This window comes from Hetaerina americana, unplaced genomic scaffold (genome assembly GCF_022747635.1).
Source record: "Hetaerina americana unplaced genomic scaffold, ioHetAmer1.1.p SCAF_3, whole genome shotgun sequence".
NCBI lineage: Eukaryota > Metazoa > Arthropoda > Insecta > Odonata > Calopterygidae > Hetaerina > Hetaerina americana.
The window spans coordinates 48,595,783-48,617,049 of NW_027286874.1; the positions used below are offsets into that span (position 1 = coordinate 48,595,783).

General features: G+C 37.5%; 1 protein-coding gene across 2 annotated transcripts in view; it reads right to left on the minus strand.

The window, feature by feature from the left end:
• MnM (myomesin and myosin binding protein) overlaps positions 1–21,267 on the minus strand; it is a 75,942-nt gene that overhangs the window by 44,354 nt on the left and 10,321 nt on the right. The window contains exon 1 of one of the 2 annotated variants that reach the window (XM_071587170.1): positions 19,662–20,178. The exons of the other annotated variant lie outside the window; for it this stretch is intronic. Within the exon in view, the coding sequence (XP_071443271.1) occupies positions 19,662–19,725 (64 nt within the window). The 5' untranslated portion in view covers positions 19,726–20,178. Of the gene's footprint in view, positions 1–19,661; positions 20,179–21,267 lie in introns of those variants that run through there. 2 annotated transcript variants of the gene reach the window in all.

Below are 21,267 nucleotides of genomic sequence, written 5' to 3' on the forward strand. Positions count from 1 at the left end.
AAGGTATTAAGAAATAACGTGTGAGTGTTCTTTTTATGTGTTCTTAAATTGTTTGTTGCTGCCCAAGTTATATATATATATATATATATATATATATATATATATATATATATATATATATATATATATATACATACACACATTCATTAAAACCTGAAAACCCGCTAAATAGTGAACATTTATTCATTCACAAGGAAATAGGGAAAAGGATAGGATGTGAATCCACACGTCCCTTTTGGGTAGTGTGTTCCTGTCCTATTCCCTTATATCTATATCTGTACACATATACATATATATGTATGTACATATGTGTGTGTGTGTGTATATATATATATATATATATATATATATATATATATATATATATATATATATATATATATATTCACACACATGCACACGAATAGTAAAGCTTCCTGGCCCATTGAGGCGGATTCTTAAAACCATACACCAAGCTGAAACTTTCAGAAATGCAGTTTGAAGTCTTCATTCGCCAGACAACAACATAAATAGAAGGAAGACCAAAACTCTGTTTTTACACTCTTGCGGTCAAAGCTTGTACGTAATGTTACGACTAACAATACGAAGAGTGATCGAGCGTATCGTAGGACGAGCTCGAGCGCTAGAACGATAATGTCTTATTTTCTCACTACAATCCACACTTTAAATTTGAGAAAAGTAATAAATGTCGGAGAGCATGTTTAAAATACTGCAATAATCAAATATAACTTTTGGCATGGGTTTAAATTGATTGAGTGATTAATCATGGGTTATGGCGGTATAACTGCTTAGCTACAGCGTGTCATGCCGTGAATACACGTTTAAGCATACACTGGTGAGAATACTCAAATTATGTTATGCGCTCGTGCGCTTTAAACAATTGAATTATAACGTTATCGCTTTTAAACATTTCTTGGACCATAGTGGAAAAGTTTTCTAATTTTTTCACTCACTTTCGTTTTTTGAAAATCTTTATTCAGTTTTAGAGCTTATTCCCCAATTCGGGCTTTTTCTATAATATTTATTTAGTCTCCCCACATTAAGCGACGACGCTTACGCTTTAAGAAATCCACCTTTATTTACTACCAACTTATTCAAACAATCCGAACATCGTTTTTTCATTGACTTCCATGAATAGATACATATTGATAATAAATCACATGATTTAGGCATATCATATATGAGGTTGCGTTACGCGAGAAAACCACTAAGCGGGGTCAAACACATTTAAATAACTACGAGGGCTATTCAATAAAAAGTAATAATACATTTTTTATTCGTCAAATTTGCTATGCAAAAATTTAAATTGTTCAAGTAACACATGGCGCACATGTAGTACAAGTTTCATTTTCTTGACTTGAATGACTAATGTCAGCGGTGGCAAATTCAAGTTGAAACATGATATGAACGTCAACGGCAACGATGGAGAAAACCTTCGACGCTTCGACATTTGAAATTTTTCTTTCAGCTGAACAAACTGTCAGCTAATACCTATGTTATGTCGCAAGATTAATGGATAGTATGTTATTTCCTGCAGTAAGCAAATGGTTTTAAGTAGTTTAAGATGGGAGACAGTAAATTTCAAAGTAGGTGGACACGAAAATCCAGTCACAGCTATTACGGAAGTGAGCTTTAACTTTGCTCATATTCTTGTGAGAGAAGTTCGCAGAAAAATCTTTACGAGCACTATAATAAATATTGAAAATTTTATTGGCACTACTCACACGCTGTTACAAGGAAAATTGTAAAAAATATTTGAAAAAAAGTTGGCACAAGAAAAGTGCGCGGTGAGTTCCGAGACTACTCATACCTAAATAACACTACGTTATAGGTTGATGTTAGACGAAAATGAGGAGCTTCCTTCGAAGTCGATCACTGCGAATGAAACTTCCCTACATCATTTAGATCCTGAGAGAAAACAGCAAACCTAGAAGTGCTGGCTTCTGCTCGGACAGTTACGGTTTACAGTTTTCATTCTTAGTAGCAGTGGTGAAAACGGCGGAGGAGATTTTGAATGACCTAAAAATGCTGTTACATGTACATTTCAACATACAGGACTACTTGAGAAGGGTCATTAAATTTTTGAGGATGAGTATATGCATTTTGTTAAAAAACCATGCTCATTCTTTATTGAACAACCCCAACAGTAAGCGGTAGCAAGAATATGTATCTGAGGGAGAGAGGAGTGGAGAAGAGAGAAAGTCCTACACAGGGAAAAAAGAAGGATCAAAGATGGGACCGCGTTCTCACCTGGCGCCGACACCTGAGGTGTGTGATAAGGCCGAAATAAAGAAAAATTAAGTGGGAGGTCAGATCAATAGTGACATCTTTTTAGAGGGGGCACTTTAGTGCGACGGAGCATGACGATAATAAAGCGTGTTTAAAATGGTCAACAGCTGCGTGATGCCACTCACTCGATGCCTAAGGCATACATTTACTAAATTTATGTGATTAAAAAAATCTTGTCGTAGATTTAGTCCTTGAGTATGAGAGGTGTATGTATTTACAATATTAATTTATCTTCAAAAGTCCCACATCCGCCATTTTTTTTAAATGTTTACCATTAAAGTTCCAAAACATCGAAAGCTGCCCCTTAGTTTTCGAGGTTAGAGAAGCGGTGGTCGCTAGTAGCTTTTATCTTTGAGTGTTGAATCTATAACATAATAAAGGCTCAATGTTTTAGTTTTTACATATTTGAAAAGGTCCCGAACATAGCCAAGCGTTTAAGCGTGGAGAACCATGTACTTCTGAATTAAAATGAGGATTGTTTACCACATGGTTTGTTTTCCTTATAATTACTATATCCATAAGATGTCCTTTAAACATAATTTACCACCTGTTTTCAAGTTGTGTCTAGGAAGATCCCAGAACGATTACATCTCACCAACACAATTACTGCAATGATGCACTACCGCATGTTGAAATATCTCCCAACATCATAGAAAGAAAAATCCTAGGCTAATACTCTTTGAGATTTAAAATGAAAAATAGTCCAACTAAGCAAATGACAGATCATTATATTAAATGAAACCAAGACTGATAAATGAAACACTGTTAAGGAGACTAAAGAGTGTGAGCCAATTTTAAAGTAACTTTTCCTACTCTAATTCGGTTCCTCAAGGCTGTTGTGTTGACAGAAAAGTTTCACTATTGCTCGAGTCTTGCCTGTGCGTAATTATAGTCTCCAACTGTGCCACCGGAGGTTTAACAAGCATACCTGGCAACCGATCAAGCAGAGTCTTTGGTATCAAAGTTTAAATGCATTTTCTAATATAAAGGTTGCAATTATCGTCATTATATGTTATGACTCACGAAAAATAAAATGTTCAGCATCTTCACCGAACATATGCCAGAAGATATTGTCATTGCATCACTTTCGTCATAATAGGAAATTTCTGACAAAACCAACCATTATCGTATGTATTACTGAACAGTCCCTATTACAGTCTCATACAAAGAACAGTGTGTTCCGTTAATGATAGACTTAATGTATTCGATATTCATTTTTTTCCAAAATGAAAATAAGTCTCAAAATCATAAGTATCAAAATAGGTTTATAATGAGAAAAATAAAGTTGATATTTACTACACCTCGCAAAACACATTTAATTTTTGTACGACAAATTTTACCTCTCAGAAAATCGAGAGGAGAGTGAAGAAAAGGTAAATGATGAATTAATTGAAGAACGTGAATTAGCTAATAGTTTTTATCTTGAATTTCACGGCTCGTTGTTTAATCGGAATTATTAAAATGAAATCTCGATCATATTTCGCAAAGCTCCAGCAGCATCAATATTATGGATGCATATTCAAAAAGTATGTTGATGTTTTACTAGAAGTCAATAATGGAGCAAAACAAGCGTAAAATCGATCCTTGAGGCGTTTTTAGTCAACCTGCCAACTACCTTCTGGACACGCGGCTACTGATGCATTAAAACAGCCCATAGCTAAAACTAGCTAATTGAGAAATGATATATTCCGCTATTTTAATACTAGCTATCATCGGACGCTACTGCGTTCAACTGGAACACTAATTTTAAATGGCGTTGTGGAATCGTTAGGTGGAGTGACTATAGGGTAGATAAAGGCCACTAATATTTTTGCTATGCACGAATCTACGCGAAATAATGATGAATTTGCGAATTCCATATATGCTTTTAATATTCTAAAATTCTCTGTTTTAATAACTTCTACGATAAAATTTTAGAAATGTGAAGTTTTCAAAAAGTCTCAATAGAGGTAAATTCAGTTTCAAAAACAAGGGTACGTCCCAACCTTCGTTGAACTAGATCCGGTGTATCCTTCTGAGTAGAGAAATCGTGAAAGACGGAGGTATACTGGCATCGCAGCTGCATCAATAAAAAAGGGATGCTACAGAAATCAGACAGAGATGCTACTAGGTTAAATAATTGGTTAAAAAACGCTAAAATCTGGGCTAGTATAATAAGTCCCTACCAAAATTCACGACTGGAATAATATCTGAAGCGAGTACCACAATTACAAGAGTTATATTAGTATAATTGTAATGTATATGGTTGACGAAAATTACAGATTCATTCATTTATTATATTAATGTCTCTTCTACCAAAAGAATGTCGGATAGGAACGTATTTCACAATTGTTCCTTGTCGCGAGCTGTGGATATAAATGAACTTAATTCACACACACATACATACATATATATGCAAAAATATATATACATACATTAATACACACACAGTAATAAACAAAACACAGTAATCAACCCGAAGGTCGGTTTAGTAGGTGATGGTAGAGATCACCCAGTACTAAGCCCTATACGGCGTGTGAAAATTGACACATCAGGGTAGGGGGGCCATTTCCTTTCCCTGTGCCGGTTATGGTTTTCCAGGAAGACCTGGTACCCGAAAAATCACTTAAGCTCGGGTGGAGCTGCAGGTGCCCGGAGTGCCTTGCCCGGGAATCGAACCCGGGACCCTCCGGTCAGCTGTCCAACGCTCTACCCACTGGACTACCGCGACCCATATATATACGAGTATATATATGGGTCGCGTATATATATATATACGAGGGTCATCCGGAAAGTAGTACCCGTTCGTGAAATAAAGACACAAAAGTAAATATTAACAAACATAAAAAATTTTATTTGAAAGAGGATACTTTAAACTACTTCTCAACATAATCTCCAAGCAAATTAAGGCATTTGTCATAACGTGTGACAAGTTTCTGTATTCCTGCTGCATAGTCCTTCGCCGCCAGCTCATTGAGATACGCGAGGGACCCATCTTGCACAAATTTTTGCATAATGCAGATGGTGTTTAGCAATTTCATGAACAATTGTTCGAGAAACATTGGGAAAATGCTCACAGATGTCATCAATTGTGACGCGCCGATCGTTCCTCACGAATTCGTCAACTGAGCTCACCAGTTGGTCTGTAATGACAGACGGTCTCTCCGAACGCTCATCGTCGTGTGTGTTCCCCCTCCCCATGTTGAAGTTGCGACACCACCGCCGAACAGACGACTCGTCCATTACATTGTCTCCATACACCTCCTTTAATTGGCGATGAATATCACATGGGCGAACGTTTCTTGCATTGAGGAATTTAATCACTGCCCTCACTTCACAACTGGCGGCGTTCTCAATTTTTTTAAACATTGTAAACAATCACAGAAACAACACAGGCAATGCTAGCGTCACGCAACTTGGCTCAGAGAAGGCAGACAAGCCACTGAAGCTATCTGACCTCGTCCAGCGGCTACTCGCGTCGTCAGCACTTCATGCGGCACGAACGGGTACTACTTTCCGGATGACCCTCGTATATATATATATATATATACATATATATATCTCGTACATATATATACCTCGTATATATATATATACATATATATATATATATATATATATATATATATATATATATATATATATATATATATGCATAAATACACATATAAGTGGGTCGCGGTAGTCCAGGGGCAGAGCGTTGTACTACTGACCAACAATATGACCCCGGGAGGGCCCAGGTTCGATTCCCGGGCAAGCATCTCTGGGCACCTGCAGCTCCACCCAAGCTATGTGATTTTGCGGGTACCAGATCTTCCTGGGAAACCATAACCGGCACAGGGAAAGGAACCGGCCCCCCTACCCTGATGTGTGAATTTCACACGCCGTCGGGCTTATTACGGGGTGAACTCTACCATCACCTACTAAACCGATTTTCGGGTTGATTATGGTCTTTATGGTTTTCATATATATATAGATATCAAGCATCCACAAATTAAGTTAAAGCTACATTTATTAAAGGCATGACGAATTGTAAAAAATGCAAATAGAGGGAAGGCAAATTGCAAATAGATAACATTAAGTTAATAAATATTGCCGGAATCTCTTAATGTTAGGAGGATTGTTCCGTTGATTTACACGAATCTTTACAATGTGAAATGATAAGGAGGAATCACAAATAATTAAAGGAAGTAACACAATGCCGGACCAAATGGGAATAATATTGATGAAACCTAGCATTGCATACCATTGTTGATGAAAGAGACGGAGAAATCGTAGTAAAATCACATCGTAATTGTAGAAAGAAGGAAAACATGCCAAATTTTTCCAGTGGAGCAACAATTAAAAATAATATACATCATAACTGTATGCACATTAGCGAAAATTCAAAAAATATTTTTTTCTCCAGAAGGAGAAGTACCCTGGCAATACACAGGCATATAACGTAGCATACACATGATCCAAGATATATGACCCAACGTATTCGTTAAAGCACTGAACTTGGATCAGTAATTTGTTTACATTATTTTTAGACGCAATCTTTTAGATGGCAATACAAGATACAATTTTAGATGGACATACAAGGGGTTATGCCCCTAAGTTTTTGCGATTACACTAATTTATCGACTCTGTAAAGAATAAATGCGTAAACAATGAATAAATATTAATGCAAACTTTGTGTTATAACAAAGTTAACATTAATGCCCGAGATTTCCGGGAATTATTGAAGAATCAAGAAACTAAATGTATCGAATAACTCCCAAGCGCACTTGGAAAGCGTTCAGTAGACGCCTCGTCCATTAGTACTTCAATTGCGTACGAATTTATTCAGTTTTCTAGACCGTTTTCTGAAATCCATTTCTAATTCTGTGGCGTGTTTTTCCGTCGCAGCTACTGGTTTTACTCGGTTTTTGTATCTTCCAATTACGTACCTCACTTCACGCCATTCTCCTGCTATCTTTGAAATTCGTTTTCTGGTTTATTCTTTATCCAAACGCGACTAGCCAGAGTGTTTTAGCTTTGTGTTTCGCGCAGACATCAACTAGAGCAAAAACGACACTCGGTACAACCTGTCTACATGGAAGTAACTGTGCGACAATGAGTTACGCCGGTGTACTGCGCAGTTGATTTATCACCGTTTGGAGGCTCTAGATCGCGCCCATACGGCAGCATTGGGCGTGTAAATTCGCCTTATAAACAAAGGTGATGTCAGGTAGATACTCGTATAACTTAAAAGCTTAGATCGGTAATGCAGAAACAGACCAACCATCTGATTCGCTGGCGCTCCGAAATCCTTGAATAGGTTCGCCATTCAATTTTTAGATTCCTTTTCACGATTTTTATCCCAAATATTTCACACCTGATTGGGTAGAAATTTCTAAAGAGTGATTTCTCATCGCTGTACACGCCACTGCTATCACTAACGTCGGCCCTCCTGTAGTTCCGGTTTTTTTCCAGGGCCTGCATGGTTAATGCCGAACACTAACCGGTTTCACCACTACAATGCATATCATCCACGTCGGATATCTCCGATTATTATAAACCCCATTTTTTAATGCAGCCCTTTGAACGTTTTTAAAAGAAATTGAGTTATTCCAGAAATTTTCCCGAATAATCGACTGAAAGGCTACCCTGATCAAACCCATCCGATGTATTACGGGCGGAGGGATCAAGAATATAAGATTAGAGAGATTGACTGCCAAACTGACAGGTTTAAATGGTCATTTTTTCCAAGAACAATAAGAGACCAGAATGCTTGTAATCGAAATCCCCCAGGAGTCGGCTCGACAGAATAAGTATTAACCTACAAGGTAGCGACTGCGCATGGTTTTACTAGTATATTTATATATTTTTTTGCAGGTTCCCCCACCTTTCCCCATCTATTTGAAAAACCCTAACCCCTCATCCCTTACCCTTTCCTCCGGGTGCTGCACCCCCTGCCACACACCTTTTTGGTGGCTCGCAGGGTTTAGATGTAGATGTAGATGAACCCACCTCAATAATCAAAACCCACCTCAAACCATTGACGTACCTGACTCGCCAGGCATATACACCGATTTATAGTATACACGCACACTGCAACGGAAATTGATGACATAGGGTCATATTTATTCTTGAGAATATTGGTCATTCATGGAGTAATATCGTTCTTAGTATTCAAATTGCTTTCTTCACAGAAATTTAGTTTCATATGCCGTTTTGAATCCCTAAATTACTTCTTTAAATAACAAAATATGCTTTCCATGATTCTTTATCCTACAAATAAATAGCCAACCGTGCAGTGTTGACGAGAAAGATTTTGCCTACGTACATCACGTATATCCCATAGTTGAAGGGAATGCCATTTAGACATTGACAAAATTAGGAGAATTATCCAAACAATATGAATAGTGAAATAGATGAAAGCCTTACATGGTCTACGAGCGAGATTGTACCTGGAATTTGCCCTGCACTGTTCGCCCTGAATTTTCCTTGACTTAACAGTTCGAATATGGTTTTCTATTGATTTATCAGAACGCTTAGGGGCAAATATAAAAATAGATAAATTCCAAGAAACTGTGTAATATGCAGCAGTAACTTTTAACGGAGTCATCCGCTAAGTGCGCATTACAATGCAACAATTTTTTAGTGTAAAAATAATTCGCCTTCATCATGATTCGAACTAGGTATACCTCGACGTCGGGCCAAGTTAAGAAGCTTTCGTCAGTTAAGCTATCGAGGCGTCCTCCTAAACTGTGAAATTTTTGGGGCTTTAAAGGAATTAAAGTTGCATTAAGTGCTTTGAGTTAAGTTGCATTCAGGTGTTATCATCAAACACCTGAAGTACTCATAATTGGTCTTTAAAAATTGATGTTATGTGTGCAGCATTCTCATCTCCCCAGCTATAAAAATGCTGAAAATATTTTCATGAATTAGAGAATGTTCTGCACTGCATTGGTCAAATTAATCACTCTGTTTTCGGCTGTTGATGCAAACGGGCCTGTCTGAGCGATCTCTGGCTTGAATCTTTCCCATTCACCTGCCCTTTACCAGCGATCCAGTTGTATAGTAGCTGACTGACTACAGGTTGTTCTGTAGCTGTAGCGATTAGTGTTTTATATTTTATTGTATTAATATATCATTCTTTTACAGAGCTGAGTGCATAACAATCGTTTACTATTTGTGTGTGCGAAATATCAGCTTGTTGGTGGAGAGTAGAGTTTACTTTGTGTGTTACTTTGTGTTTTACTTTGTATTCAAGTGTGTCGATCGGATAAGTCTCGCCGCGCCGAGCGTCCACCGAGCTTCACTGTAATCGCTCTCAATCACACGCCATCTACATACTTATTTTATTTTTATTAAATACCCTAAAAGCCACCGCTAGGGTATGTGGCAGGGGGTGAATACATACCAGAATAATTTTACCTGGACATAACCCTAACTCGGTCGAACGATGTTATTATGATCCCTTATCGTTCATGGAAAATGACATCATAAATTTATCTGTTCTACACTTAATCTCTCTCATTGTACTAACACGATCCCTCCTATCGTAGGACGATGGGGTAATAATACATTTTCAACATCACTGTTAAAGAGACCCCCTTCCAATTTATACAAGAGCTTCAATCGGTAATTTAACCTTCGCTCCGTGAGTGATTCCCAGCCTAGCTGCTCTAACATTTTGGACACTTTACTAAGTTTATCATAACACCAAAATTCATGACAGCAAGAGTGAGTTGGCATATCTCATGTTCACTTACACCCATCGGTAAAATCCTTCTCATTCCCTTCGCCATTTTCTTTGCTGTCCGATTCGTAAAATCAGAACAGCAAATGGCAAAAACGTAATATACCGTAACCTGCTCATTCTTTTTAATTTTTAGATTTTAATACGGTAAGATACTTACAGTAGATCACATTATGAAACCACATACACATCGTTATATGAAGGTTTTTAATGAACGCTCCGTCCGAGCAAATTAGGAAACAAAAGCCCTTCACTCCAAATTAGCCTTCACAAAAATATTTGTTTTATATGCCTTAATAATTTTACCTCTGCTTGCGCCGTTATGATGGATACACTTGCGTTGTTTGTTGAGAATAAATGTATCCTCAGCTTCTTCAAACTATATACCACTTAATAATGCGAGATTGCTAATAATACCCTCTTCTCTAATTTAACTTAACCCAGACCTTCGTTATCATAGTTGTAATCACATTTTACATGTATGAAAAGCATGCAGTCTGAACTATTTTAGAATCATAAACACCCATACACCTCATAAAGCAGAAATCATCTGAAAAAGATAATACTAAAAGGAGATTTTTGAAATTGATCTCATCTAATTAGTTTAATTGTTTATAAATGTTTTAACATAAAAACGAGTAGCTTACTCCTCGGGGTTTAATCCCCATTTTAAAGATTACGCCAAAGTTTTGTCTACGTTTTACCCATCTTCTTCAGGTGAGGAAGCATCCACGGAAGCTGGAGATATTCTGAAGTGATTTTAATAATATTTGCGGATGAAATATCTCCGACCGCAATCTTCATCATTGGCTCCACTCTGAGGAAGCCTTCATCCAAGCATATAAGCCGTGAAAGTGTAGGTATCGGATGTTCCTTAAATATATGTTTAACACTTTCAATATTTGCAATTTTTACTTCATAAACAATTAATCAGGCAACAGATGTACGCTTGATAACTTCCATGTGTAAGAAAAATTCTTTCATTTGAAAATTTCGCTTACTGCATACAATTTAAAAAAAAGCCAGAGTGAGAAGGAGAAAATAATTAAGAACTGGCAGGTATCTTCGTACTTTGGGTTGTCAGGGTGGCAACTCATCTTCTAGACTCCCCATGCCGAATTTTTCCTGATATTGCCGACCATCATGCCTTCCTTTTTCCCGATTTGTTACTTATTGTGACTCGACCGACACCCATCGCTTCCCATACAATTTATAAAACCAAAGTCGATCCGAATATACTTTTGGTTTTTGTCAGGGCCTACACGAGCGATGTCCTATGGCAGACACGAAATTCATAACTAAAAGGAATATCGCTCTCAACGGGAATTCCCGATTTGCACATTAAATTCACTACATTTTTACTAAAATGGCCCTTTTCCTTATTTCTTCCGGAATGTTTGAAGAAATAAATTCCAGACCATGTTCAGCTTTTCCCAACTGAATGGTCACCCAGGTTGATTTCTAATTGAATGAATGAATGATCTGCAGGTTAACTGCCAAATTCAAGGATTACATTTGCGCTGCCGAGACATAAATCCCTGTATTCACACATGGCATAAATGCTACCTGACACACATCGACTTAGGTGCAAATTACAGAGCGTAGAAAGAAACCCGTACAATTTCATTTAGGATGAAAACCCCTGGAATTATATTTATAAAGATAGCTACAACAGCAATCCTACAGAGTTTCAACCCTAGACACACGGTCAAATTAAGCTACATCTAAATAGACGAATGACTACTGAAGTGTGCGAATAATGTGACCAAAGTACTTAGCAAAATTCTCAAGAAAGAGTTTGATAATCTGCCTTAGGGAGACGGATAAGAAGAAAAGTAAAAACTAATTGACCTCATACTACCATCAATAGTTTCTGAAGACCGTGAAAAGAAAGACGGAGAATTCAATAACGAAATGCGAGAAACACGTTATTGAAGATAGAACTACAAGGATTCATGAATCAACCGAGTCTGCTGTGGATTCCAGTTATTGATAACGATAACGAGAAGGATCTTTGTGCTTTTCAATAATTTTATTTGGCAGCGACATTATGTGTTTCACTACACCTTCGCATAAAAAGGAGCAAATTAGTATGCCACACAGACGAAACACGTCGTGCGACTCCCAAAGAAAATCGTGGAGAATTACAAAGGTTATTTTCACCACGGATAAAGATCCACGAGGTTAATTACGAGACTGACATATCACAGACTACAAATGAGAGGTGCGAAGCGATAGACTAATTATTATTGATATGATATCAGGAAATTATTGGAAAAACACATTTCAAGCATTTTAAAACGTCTCATATAAGCGTTTTTAACTATAATGATTTCATCAGAGTCAAAAGGGGGTGCTTCTATTGCCCCGCATCACAAGAGACAAATCTGAACTAAGATATATTGTATAGGGGGTACATAGAAACGACAAATAAGGTAGCGCGGGTTAAGGATTTATTTACTATCTGGTATTAGACACTTTCGTACGGCCAAATTTTGAAATTTTCCTAACGATACTTTCAAATACTGACTTGAGAGCGATGGCTGATCTGAATGATTGTTGCCAAGTCAACGATTGAATTATGGAAATTAGAAACCGTTCCTTCATTCACTTTTGAAATATGGGTGATGCATATGAATATTGTGGCTAATAAATGATAGCAGTTCAAGAATCATAACCCTGGAGATAACTCCAGCGGCAGTCAGTTTTCTGGAATAATACGCCAGCATTACTTCACACGTGAAACCGGAGCTTTCTGCCAGAAAGGTTTTGGCAATAATAAAGATAACCGTGCACATGAGACCCAATAGAACATGTAATGTATCCAACTATTTAGCAATAATGAAAATTAAATTTTAAAGAATCTTCAACTGTTTTTTAAATTGCGAAATTCCGCCAGATGACCCCAAACGAAAAAACACAAATTTTTCCTGAAATTACAAAATCAACAAATATGTGATTAGAGATTTTTGATAAACCTTTGAATAAAGACCGATATAATATCTGTTCTTGATAAAGTTGAAGAAATATAAGATGCTGATCCCCTGAACTAAAAGCAAAAATAAGGGGAGAATATCTGTACGGGCACGAATGGTGTTCAGGGGTTCTCATTGAGTTGTATACACATTATATAGGTCATAAGGCCCAAATAATGCATATAAAGCATTCATATTTTATTGCCACAATTACCCTTCTTGAAATAAGATAGCGGTAATAGTTTCCATGTACATATGCATAACGCTACCAAATATCTTTAGTATTGATCTCATACTCTTATACTAAAAAAATAGCAAAAAAAGAACGTAGGACCTTTTACTTCTTTATTCCCTCATGAAAGTAATACATATTTGATTTGCTGTCGACACAAATGATGTAGGAAGCAAGTACATCATTAAAACTATTATTTTTTAGAGTTTAAAGTTAGGCGAAACAAGCCACCATTAAAACTACATCATTAAAACTATTATTTTTTAGAGTTTAAAGTTAGGCGAAACAAGCCACCAAGGAGTACCAACGTGCGACTACGGATCCCTAAAAATTCTAATCGTCATATGATTCGAAGAGATAATTCACATGAAATATTTTTTCATAATAAAGCTTCTTGCTTTAGGCACTGCACTCACTTAACAAATGGACCCGAAAATCAACTATAGAAAACCATGAAGATGCAAAAACGTGGACAAAATCCGTCATAGCCTGAAACTATTAGTTGCTTCTGCATGCTGTTTCAAAATGTTTGGAATATTTACAATTCTGCCGTATCGAATAAAGATAAATACCTACCTAAAATATATGAAAGAATGTTAGAATATACTCATATTCTAGCTGATTTTCAATTTTATGATCTAGATTAAAAAGGAGAGACAAGTTCTAAAAAATGCTCACCCTTCTACAAAGGAGTGTTAAATAAAAAAGTGATCATAACATTTTGAATTGCTATACTAATTGTACTAAAACTTGCAATAATGTAATCATATTAGTATTACGTACCTGTGGTTTTCAATTCATTCATATAACTTCATTATCGCGACAGTTGCAGCAATCGCAAATTGAAACATTTTCAGTTCGCCTAAGGCAACCATAGAGATAACACGCGAAGCTACATTGAAACAGGGGAGGCACTCAATTTAAAAGGAATCTGCAGTCATTGTTGTTAAACATACATTAGTACCGCTGCTACCATTTTGAGAGAAGATCGCGAAAACGAATAAACGTCAAACGAATAGCGTTAAAGAGCACTGTGATAAATATGGAAAATTTCACTGGATATTACCCACAAATGGTACAAGAAAAATTTCGCGTGAAACGTGCTTTGTGTGGTGAGTTTCGAGACTACTCATACCCGAACAGCAGTTCGTCCGCACCCAGGTTTGTTCACAGTTGAGGTTGATGTTATAGGAAGATGATTGGTTTCTCTAGAAGGCTATTACTGCCAGTGAAACTTGCCTAAATGCCAAAGTGGTGGCTTCTGCCCTGATATTTACGGTCAATCCATTTTTCAGGGACATTTTCATCAAGGAGAAAATTCTAAAATTGTGTCCTTATCAGCATGGCGTACCAACACTAAATGGAGCAATGTAAATGACTGTCTAGGGACGTAGGTATAAGAAATTCTCCAAGGCCACATCAATCGCCAAATACCACATTTCCAAGCAAGAGTCAGGATGCTGCAATACGATAATGTACGACCGCATATTGCAAATATTGCTACGGAATTTCTCTCGTAAAATTAATGTGATGTGTTCCTCATTATCCCTACAGCACAGATCTAGCACCGGGTGTCTTTTTTCTGTTCTTCAAACGGAAGAAACGCCGTGGTGGAAAGCGTTTTTTATCATTAGAAGCAATTGTGAAGGCTGATGAGGCGATTTGAAGAGCCCAAAAAAGATGGGACATGAGCATTACATCCAATAAGGATTATTTTGAGAAGAATCATAAAATATTTGAGGATTTGTAGTAACATTGAAGTACAGGTATTTTGTTAAAAAATATAATCATTCTTTTTTTAAAATAACTTGTAAAACGTGACAATTTCATGTAAAAAAGTCACTTTTTCATTGTCATTTATTTAAAATTTGAATTGAAATACATAAATTACTCTCGGGTCTTTCACCGGGTGGTTCTCCAAGACTCCCAGGTCTCAAGAACCCCGTAGAAGACCCAAGAGGAATTTATACTCTCAATACGTCGGGAAAGCACGAGCGCATACTTGATGAACTGAAAGAAATAAGTTTAGTGCTTTTTTAAGTATCTAGTTCACCACGAGATATTCTGATACACGTAGCATAGCAACGGATGGACACGTCGAAGTGATACTAGGCTAGAAAAACAACAGTAAAGTGCTATACATTGTCCACTTTTTTCCCAGTGATGCTAAGATGTCGTTTATTTTACTACCTTGCTCATCGGTAAACGAACGATTCCGGAGGCTGGGAATGGCTTGAAAACAACCCATACAGCTTCCAGAAAAAATTTGCTGCTTTTAGCGGCTTGCAAAGTAAAAAGAGGCAACGTACTGGTGTTAGTATAATGTATGTGTCCTGTTTATTATATTATATTTTGAATTAGCCATGATTTTTAGAGAAAAATAGCTTTTGTCTCATGGCATTTCTTAGGAAGTCCTATAATCGAAGATAATGCCATCTAATCATACTAATTAACACTAAATTGTTCATTCATTATAAATCCCGCTTATGCATAAAAATTTTAATAAGGACGGCCACGGTTTAATATAAGTTTAATCTAACCATTTCAATGTGTTGCCATCGAAGTAGGAAAAAAATATTTCCGCGTCCTATTTCCACTGCATTGAAAAGATGCCATGTAGGCATTACGAACTTGATTTCAAATTATTAAAGGCATATTGATCGAGATAAACGCAAACTTTCAGATTTGAAAGTGAGAATTTTAATATTGCAGATTCAATGAAGTAATTTGTTGTAAATATATACCATGCGATTATTAGATAATAATTAACGAGTACAATAGCCCCTGGATAAACTAAAACACGGTAGTGTTAGTAGTGTGACGTGGAAGAAGACACTGTGGAAGAAAGAGCACTGGTATATGTTAGGTAGAGTTAGAGTAGAAGAGTTTGGTATATGTTAGGTTGATCTAGGACGGGGGTGGCGAACGTATGGCAAGCAGAGAAATTATTTTGGCACGCAGAGCTTGGAGGGTCTATAGGCAATTCGACGAAGATCACTCGATGGTTGGCACGCGAGTCAAGAGCATACTCTTATTACGAACACAAACGTTGGCACTCAATCGCCATCCATGATCTAGGGTGTCATGAACAAGAAAAGAAGGATATCGTACACTACACTACAACATTTAATTTTTTCCAAAAAATATAGGAACAGAATTATAATTATTTGGGCTGATTTATTAATTACTTCAGTGCCGCAACCCTCTGATAAAACCTGTGAAATATTAGCGCAATAGATTAGCAGTCGCAGGGGATCATTTTCAGCGAAATGATTGTAATGATGAATGACACGCCCACTCTTACACCCTACACATTTCTCTCCTTTTCATTTTATGGTGGCATCATAAACTCGGTGAAATGTGGCAAACACGTGACCCTTGAAAATTCGGTATTTTGGAATTCCATGATTTGGGATTTCATAATTTTGAGATAAAATTATATTCTCCTTCTTAACTACTCGATAGTCGATGCCAAAGGTAAGATGTTCAGACCTGACGTCAGGCAGACTCAAGAAATGAACTGAAGGAAATATGTGCTATTTCCCGCATCAATCTGGCATTACATTAAGCTTATGTGTAACAACACCCATCGGAAGAGGATCTTCTATGGAGGTGTTTACGTTACCAAAGTCACCCGACACCCGGAATCTTACTTTAATTTCAACAAAACAGCGTTTCTTCTTCCGAAAACAATGAATTTATGACATCACGATAAAATGAAAATATCCAGACGGCAAATTTGCAAAAATCTGCAATTAAGATAACGGATATGAAGCCGGTAGAATGATAGAGTATCGAACTATTTCGGACCATTGGATCAATCTATAAATTCAGAGCATCGGGCTATTTGTTAGTGGCACAACAGGAATAGCTGCCAACCTCGAAGTAAGAAATAACCTTGAATTTGTTTCTTTACATCTACACGCAGATAGTGTAACCAGCCCACCACAGAGAACCTCCGCATAGCACTCGCCTTATGGAGCGTTTACTTAATATCCTTATCAGATCCATTATTTACCCAATTATTCAAAATTACTCGAATTACCACATCAGTCGCGCATCTCTCCGCCATTGCAATTATCATACGTGTCTTTGCTTCTTTAAAAATAGTTTATCATTCTACCAACAACAGTGAAAAACTCGTGCTTTCTCTCAACAAATAAAATTGGTATGCCAGCTGTCTTTATAAAATGTGAAGTATAGCTGTTTCGCTTTTACGGCGAATCAGGGAAGTCATCCCAAACAAATCTCAACCAAAAGACCTACTTCGAGAAACTCAATGATTATACCAGGTTAAAAGTAACACTTTGCGTTTCCGCATACAGCTATATTTGGAAACGAAAAGTACTGTTTTACTCGAGTATAATCACAGCTAGATAAGCCTAACATGCGAGCTACGCGTATTCACCGAAATTCAGATTAATCTTAATTTCAAATCGCTAATGACAGCTGAATGCCTGACTAATATCCGAATTACTATCGCTCCGGGATACGCACTTAATCCAGTGGTATCATATTATATGCATGCGAGGATAAAACAACACAAGAAATCAGCGAGAAGCATTAACAGAGTCATCAGATTAAAAAATTGCAGAGGAATGAAAATGAATAGTGTACTATTAGGCATAATCCCTAATAATTCTGACAAATATTTAATCCGGTAATTCTACTACTGAAAAATTTTACCCCCCGACCGGCATATTTCTGTTAAAATTAAAAATTGGCAACTCCACTGCTAATTAAAAGATTCGAAAATATTTTAAATTGGAGCTATGGCGAACTAATAAATTAACTAAAACATCGTAGTGAGTTTATCGCAATTGCTTTCAGTGAAATACTATTCAAAGGTCAATATTACAATAGTTCAAATTTCAGCTATACATTTTTTCATTGGTTAATGGCTAATAAATTAGGCATTTTCCTGTCACCTAAAAGTGATTCAAACATTTTTTTAAGATTTCCTTGTCATTTGCAGAATTTGAGGTAAGAAATCAGATGATCGGCGGCCACTAGCAAGGTTATTAAAGCAAAAATAGAAACATCCATATATGCTTGTCTATTGAACATGAAAATACATATGATATGAAATAAATAGGCTTGAGGAATGAACAGAAATGAAATAGTATGTCTTCACAAATAAAAATAATGCAAAATTTGATATTCCAGGTAAAAATGATGCTTATGACGTAAAAGTATATTTACATTTTTAATACTTGAAAATAATCATCTTTATACTTTTAAGGGTTGAAAGTCAGATTTGAACGTTAAAACAAACAATATAGACGAGAATAATTTTTGTGGAGATTCCATCATAACTAACGTATTCCCCAGCCATGTTCGTGGCGCCTGCAAAAACTCGTAAAATTATACGTATACAACAATGAGCAAAACGCTGAAATAAATTTACGACGTGCCGGAAGAAACCACATTATTAAATAAAAACTTGCTTTTTACGCAAACGATTACGCTGTTATTTATTAGACTCAGTAGTAACCGATACCCTTAAATGTTAGAGAACAATGAATTTTAAACGCACCAGAACACAAAATCTCGAAAAATTGATAAAACTGGTATTATTTTATTAATGATAAAAACAAAATTAAATACATAAAACTCTCAAAATGGCAATGCATCCTATGTACATACATACATAACCTGCTCGCCGTACCTTTTCAGGGTAGCCAATGTTATGAAACTAAAAACCTCGCGTTTTCTCCTAATTACAGAGAGAGTACAATATGAAAGGGATATCCCAGCCGTCTTCATAAAAGTAAAGCAGGGTTGTCCCGAGGATACCATGAGTCAAGGCACTCACTCTATGCATATGGTTAGGATTAGAGTATGAGTATCATAATAATTCATATATTTTTTCCGCACGGTACAGAGATTTTCTAAATTTTTTCTTAGTATTTATCACCATTATGGATATTTATGACAATGGGTACATAAATATAATTATCGTCATAAAGGTTAGTTTTTGTAAACGATTGTCTTCTGCGTCATTGAAAATACAGGGATATGTAAATTATATGCTTATATTGCAACAAAAAATTTGATTACATATGTGTCCTAAGTTGTTGCTCTCTGGAATGGTTGAACCCCCTAGGCAGAAGAGGACCTGTTATACAGCTTGCTTAAAATAAGATGATTCCACACCAAGAAGTATAATTTAATTCATCTTAATCTCAAAATAATTAGATTAAGAATAAGTGACGAAAGACGTGCGGAGACGCGCCTTGGAGCTAGATCAAACATCTCAGTTTCAAGCAATGCTTGTAGCATAACCGAGGGGCGCAAGCCCATGCAGTGCTGAGCCTCCGCTTCACTCTCTTGAGATCCAAGCAAGTGCCCAGCCCCAGTCGCATCTTCCACAGTTCAACCTTACCCCGTCTTCCCACATTAAAATCCGCAAAACGCTCTCGACACTATCACTAACTTTTTGTTGTACATCACTCACCAGCAGGAATCTTTCGGAAGTCATATGTTCGATCGTTTACAGGTCTCGCGGTGGTATTTCCCATGACTGGATCAGATGACTTTATCACTTAAAAACACCTTGGTGGCCAGGATGTGGCATTAATCCATCTCACGCCTTTTCCATTTGCTGCTGTTTTTTTTACTCTTTTCAGAACGTTCAGCAAAATCGGGCCCAAGCAGTCGGCAGAATTTTTCGGCAGACGGCGAAAGGGAAATCCAAACTTCTCTTCCACACTCAACCTTTTCCTAGTATCGTGCACACACACTCAGATTCACTCTTGACGCCTTGCATAGGGATCAAGAGATCACTTGCTCCCGCTCTCCATAACAGAACATCCTCGACCTACTCCACCCAACGCCGCGGGCTCCCAAATTCACACTGTGCGAGGGAGAGAGTCCACCGGTTCCTGGATCACAAGCGACTCGTCTAAGTTACGTCTCCCTGGCAGTTGAAGAAACCTAACTCTGCTCTTTCTCTCTCTCTCACTCTCTTTCTACTCTCTCCCCCGCCTCTCTGCTTCCTTATCTCTCCTACTCCTCGTCTAGATATAGAACGCAGCGGACGCCCGAATGAGAAGTTATAGCGCACTCCGGTAGAGGGAACCTTATCCAGGAGGAAAAACGACGAGACAGTCAGTTAAGGAACCAGTTTTTGGGAGTCGGTCGAAACGTATTAAGCAAGGTAATGGATCAACTAGATAGGAATTACTTACAAGGGAAATGAACCCATTAAAAAATCTCTCTTCAGAAGACAAAAATAACTCCTGCGTCTGAAATGCGAAAAAATTCCTCGCCGTCGTATACGGTCCATTTGGACCGTTTCCCCGGGAATGATTTAAAAACTCGTTCCCACCCACAACTCTCCCTTTCCACCTTCCCTGCCCCTCCCTCTTGGTCATAAAGTACCCGCAGAATTTCTCATACATGAGTTCTCATTCTCTCGGTCGGCGGCGCCCCACTCCTCCCCTCTCCCGTTTACTGGGTCGTACTTCTGACGCCGCGATCGGCGGCCATGGGACCGACAGACACGATTAAGGTTTGTGTTTCTAGGAGCATACCAGGAAAGGCGCCAAAGCTCGTGCGGCCAAGAGTGCAGAAAGGAGCAGTAGTGCAGATGGAGGGAAAGGACAGACGAGGGAGGGGTTGATCTGAGAGAGGGGGAATTAAGCGGAAGAAAATTGGGGAAAAGCTTAATGAATCCGCGAAGACCAGAGGATGGCACATAGCAGCGTTGCAACGGTAAAGAGGAGAGAGGGGAGCAGAGTTAAAGAACCCGATATGAATACTTAGCGTCTAACTCGTTATGCCACAGAAATTTCTAATACAATAATATTTCACATTAACATACGTGAGCGGGGATTAACTTACCGTACAAATAAATAATGTGAAAATTACTTCACTTTCGGATTTCATTGTAGCTTCGGTTGCAAATAGGACAATGGGTTTAAATCCCGGGGATGCATATGAATACCTCAGCTAAAATCCAAGCGATTTCCTGGGAGACTGTTAGTGAGATGTGCTCTCTACTCCCCTCTATCAAATCAAACCTTTGAGAAGATGTGTGTTTATTTTCCATTAGTGTTCTG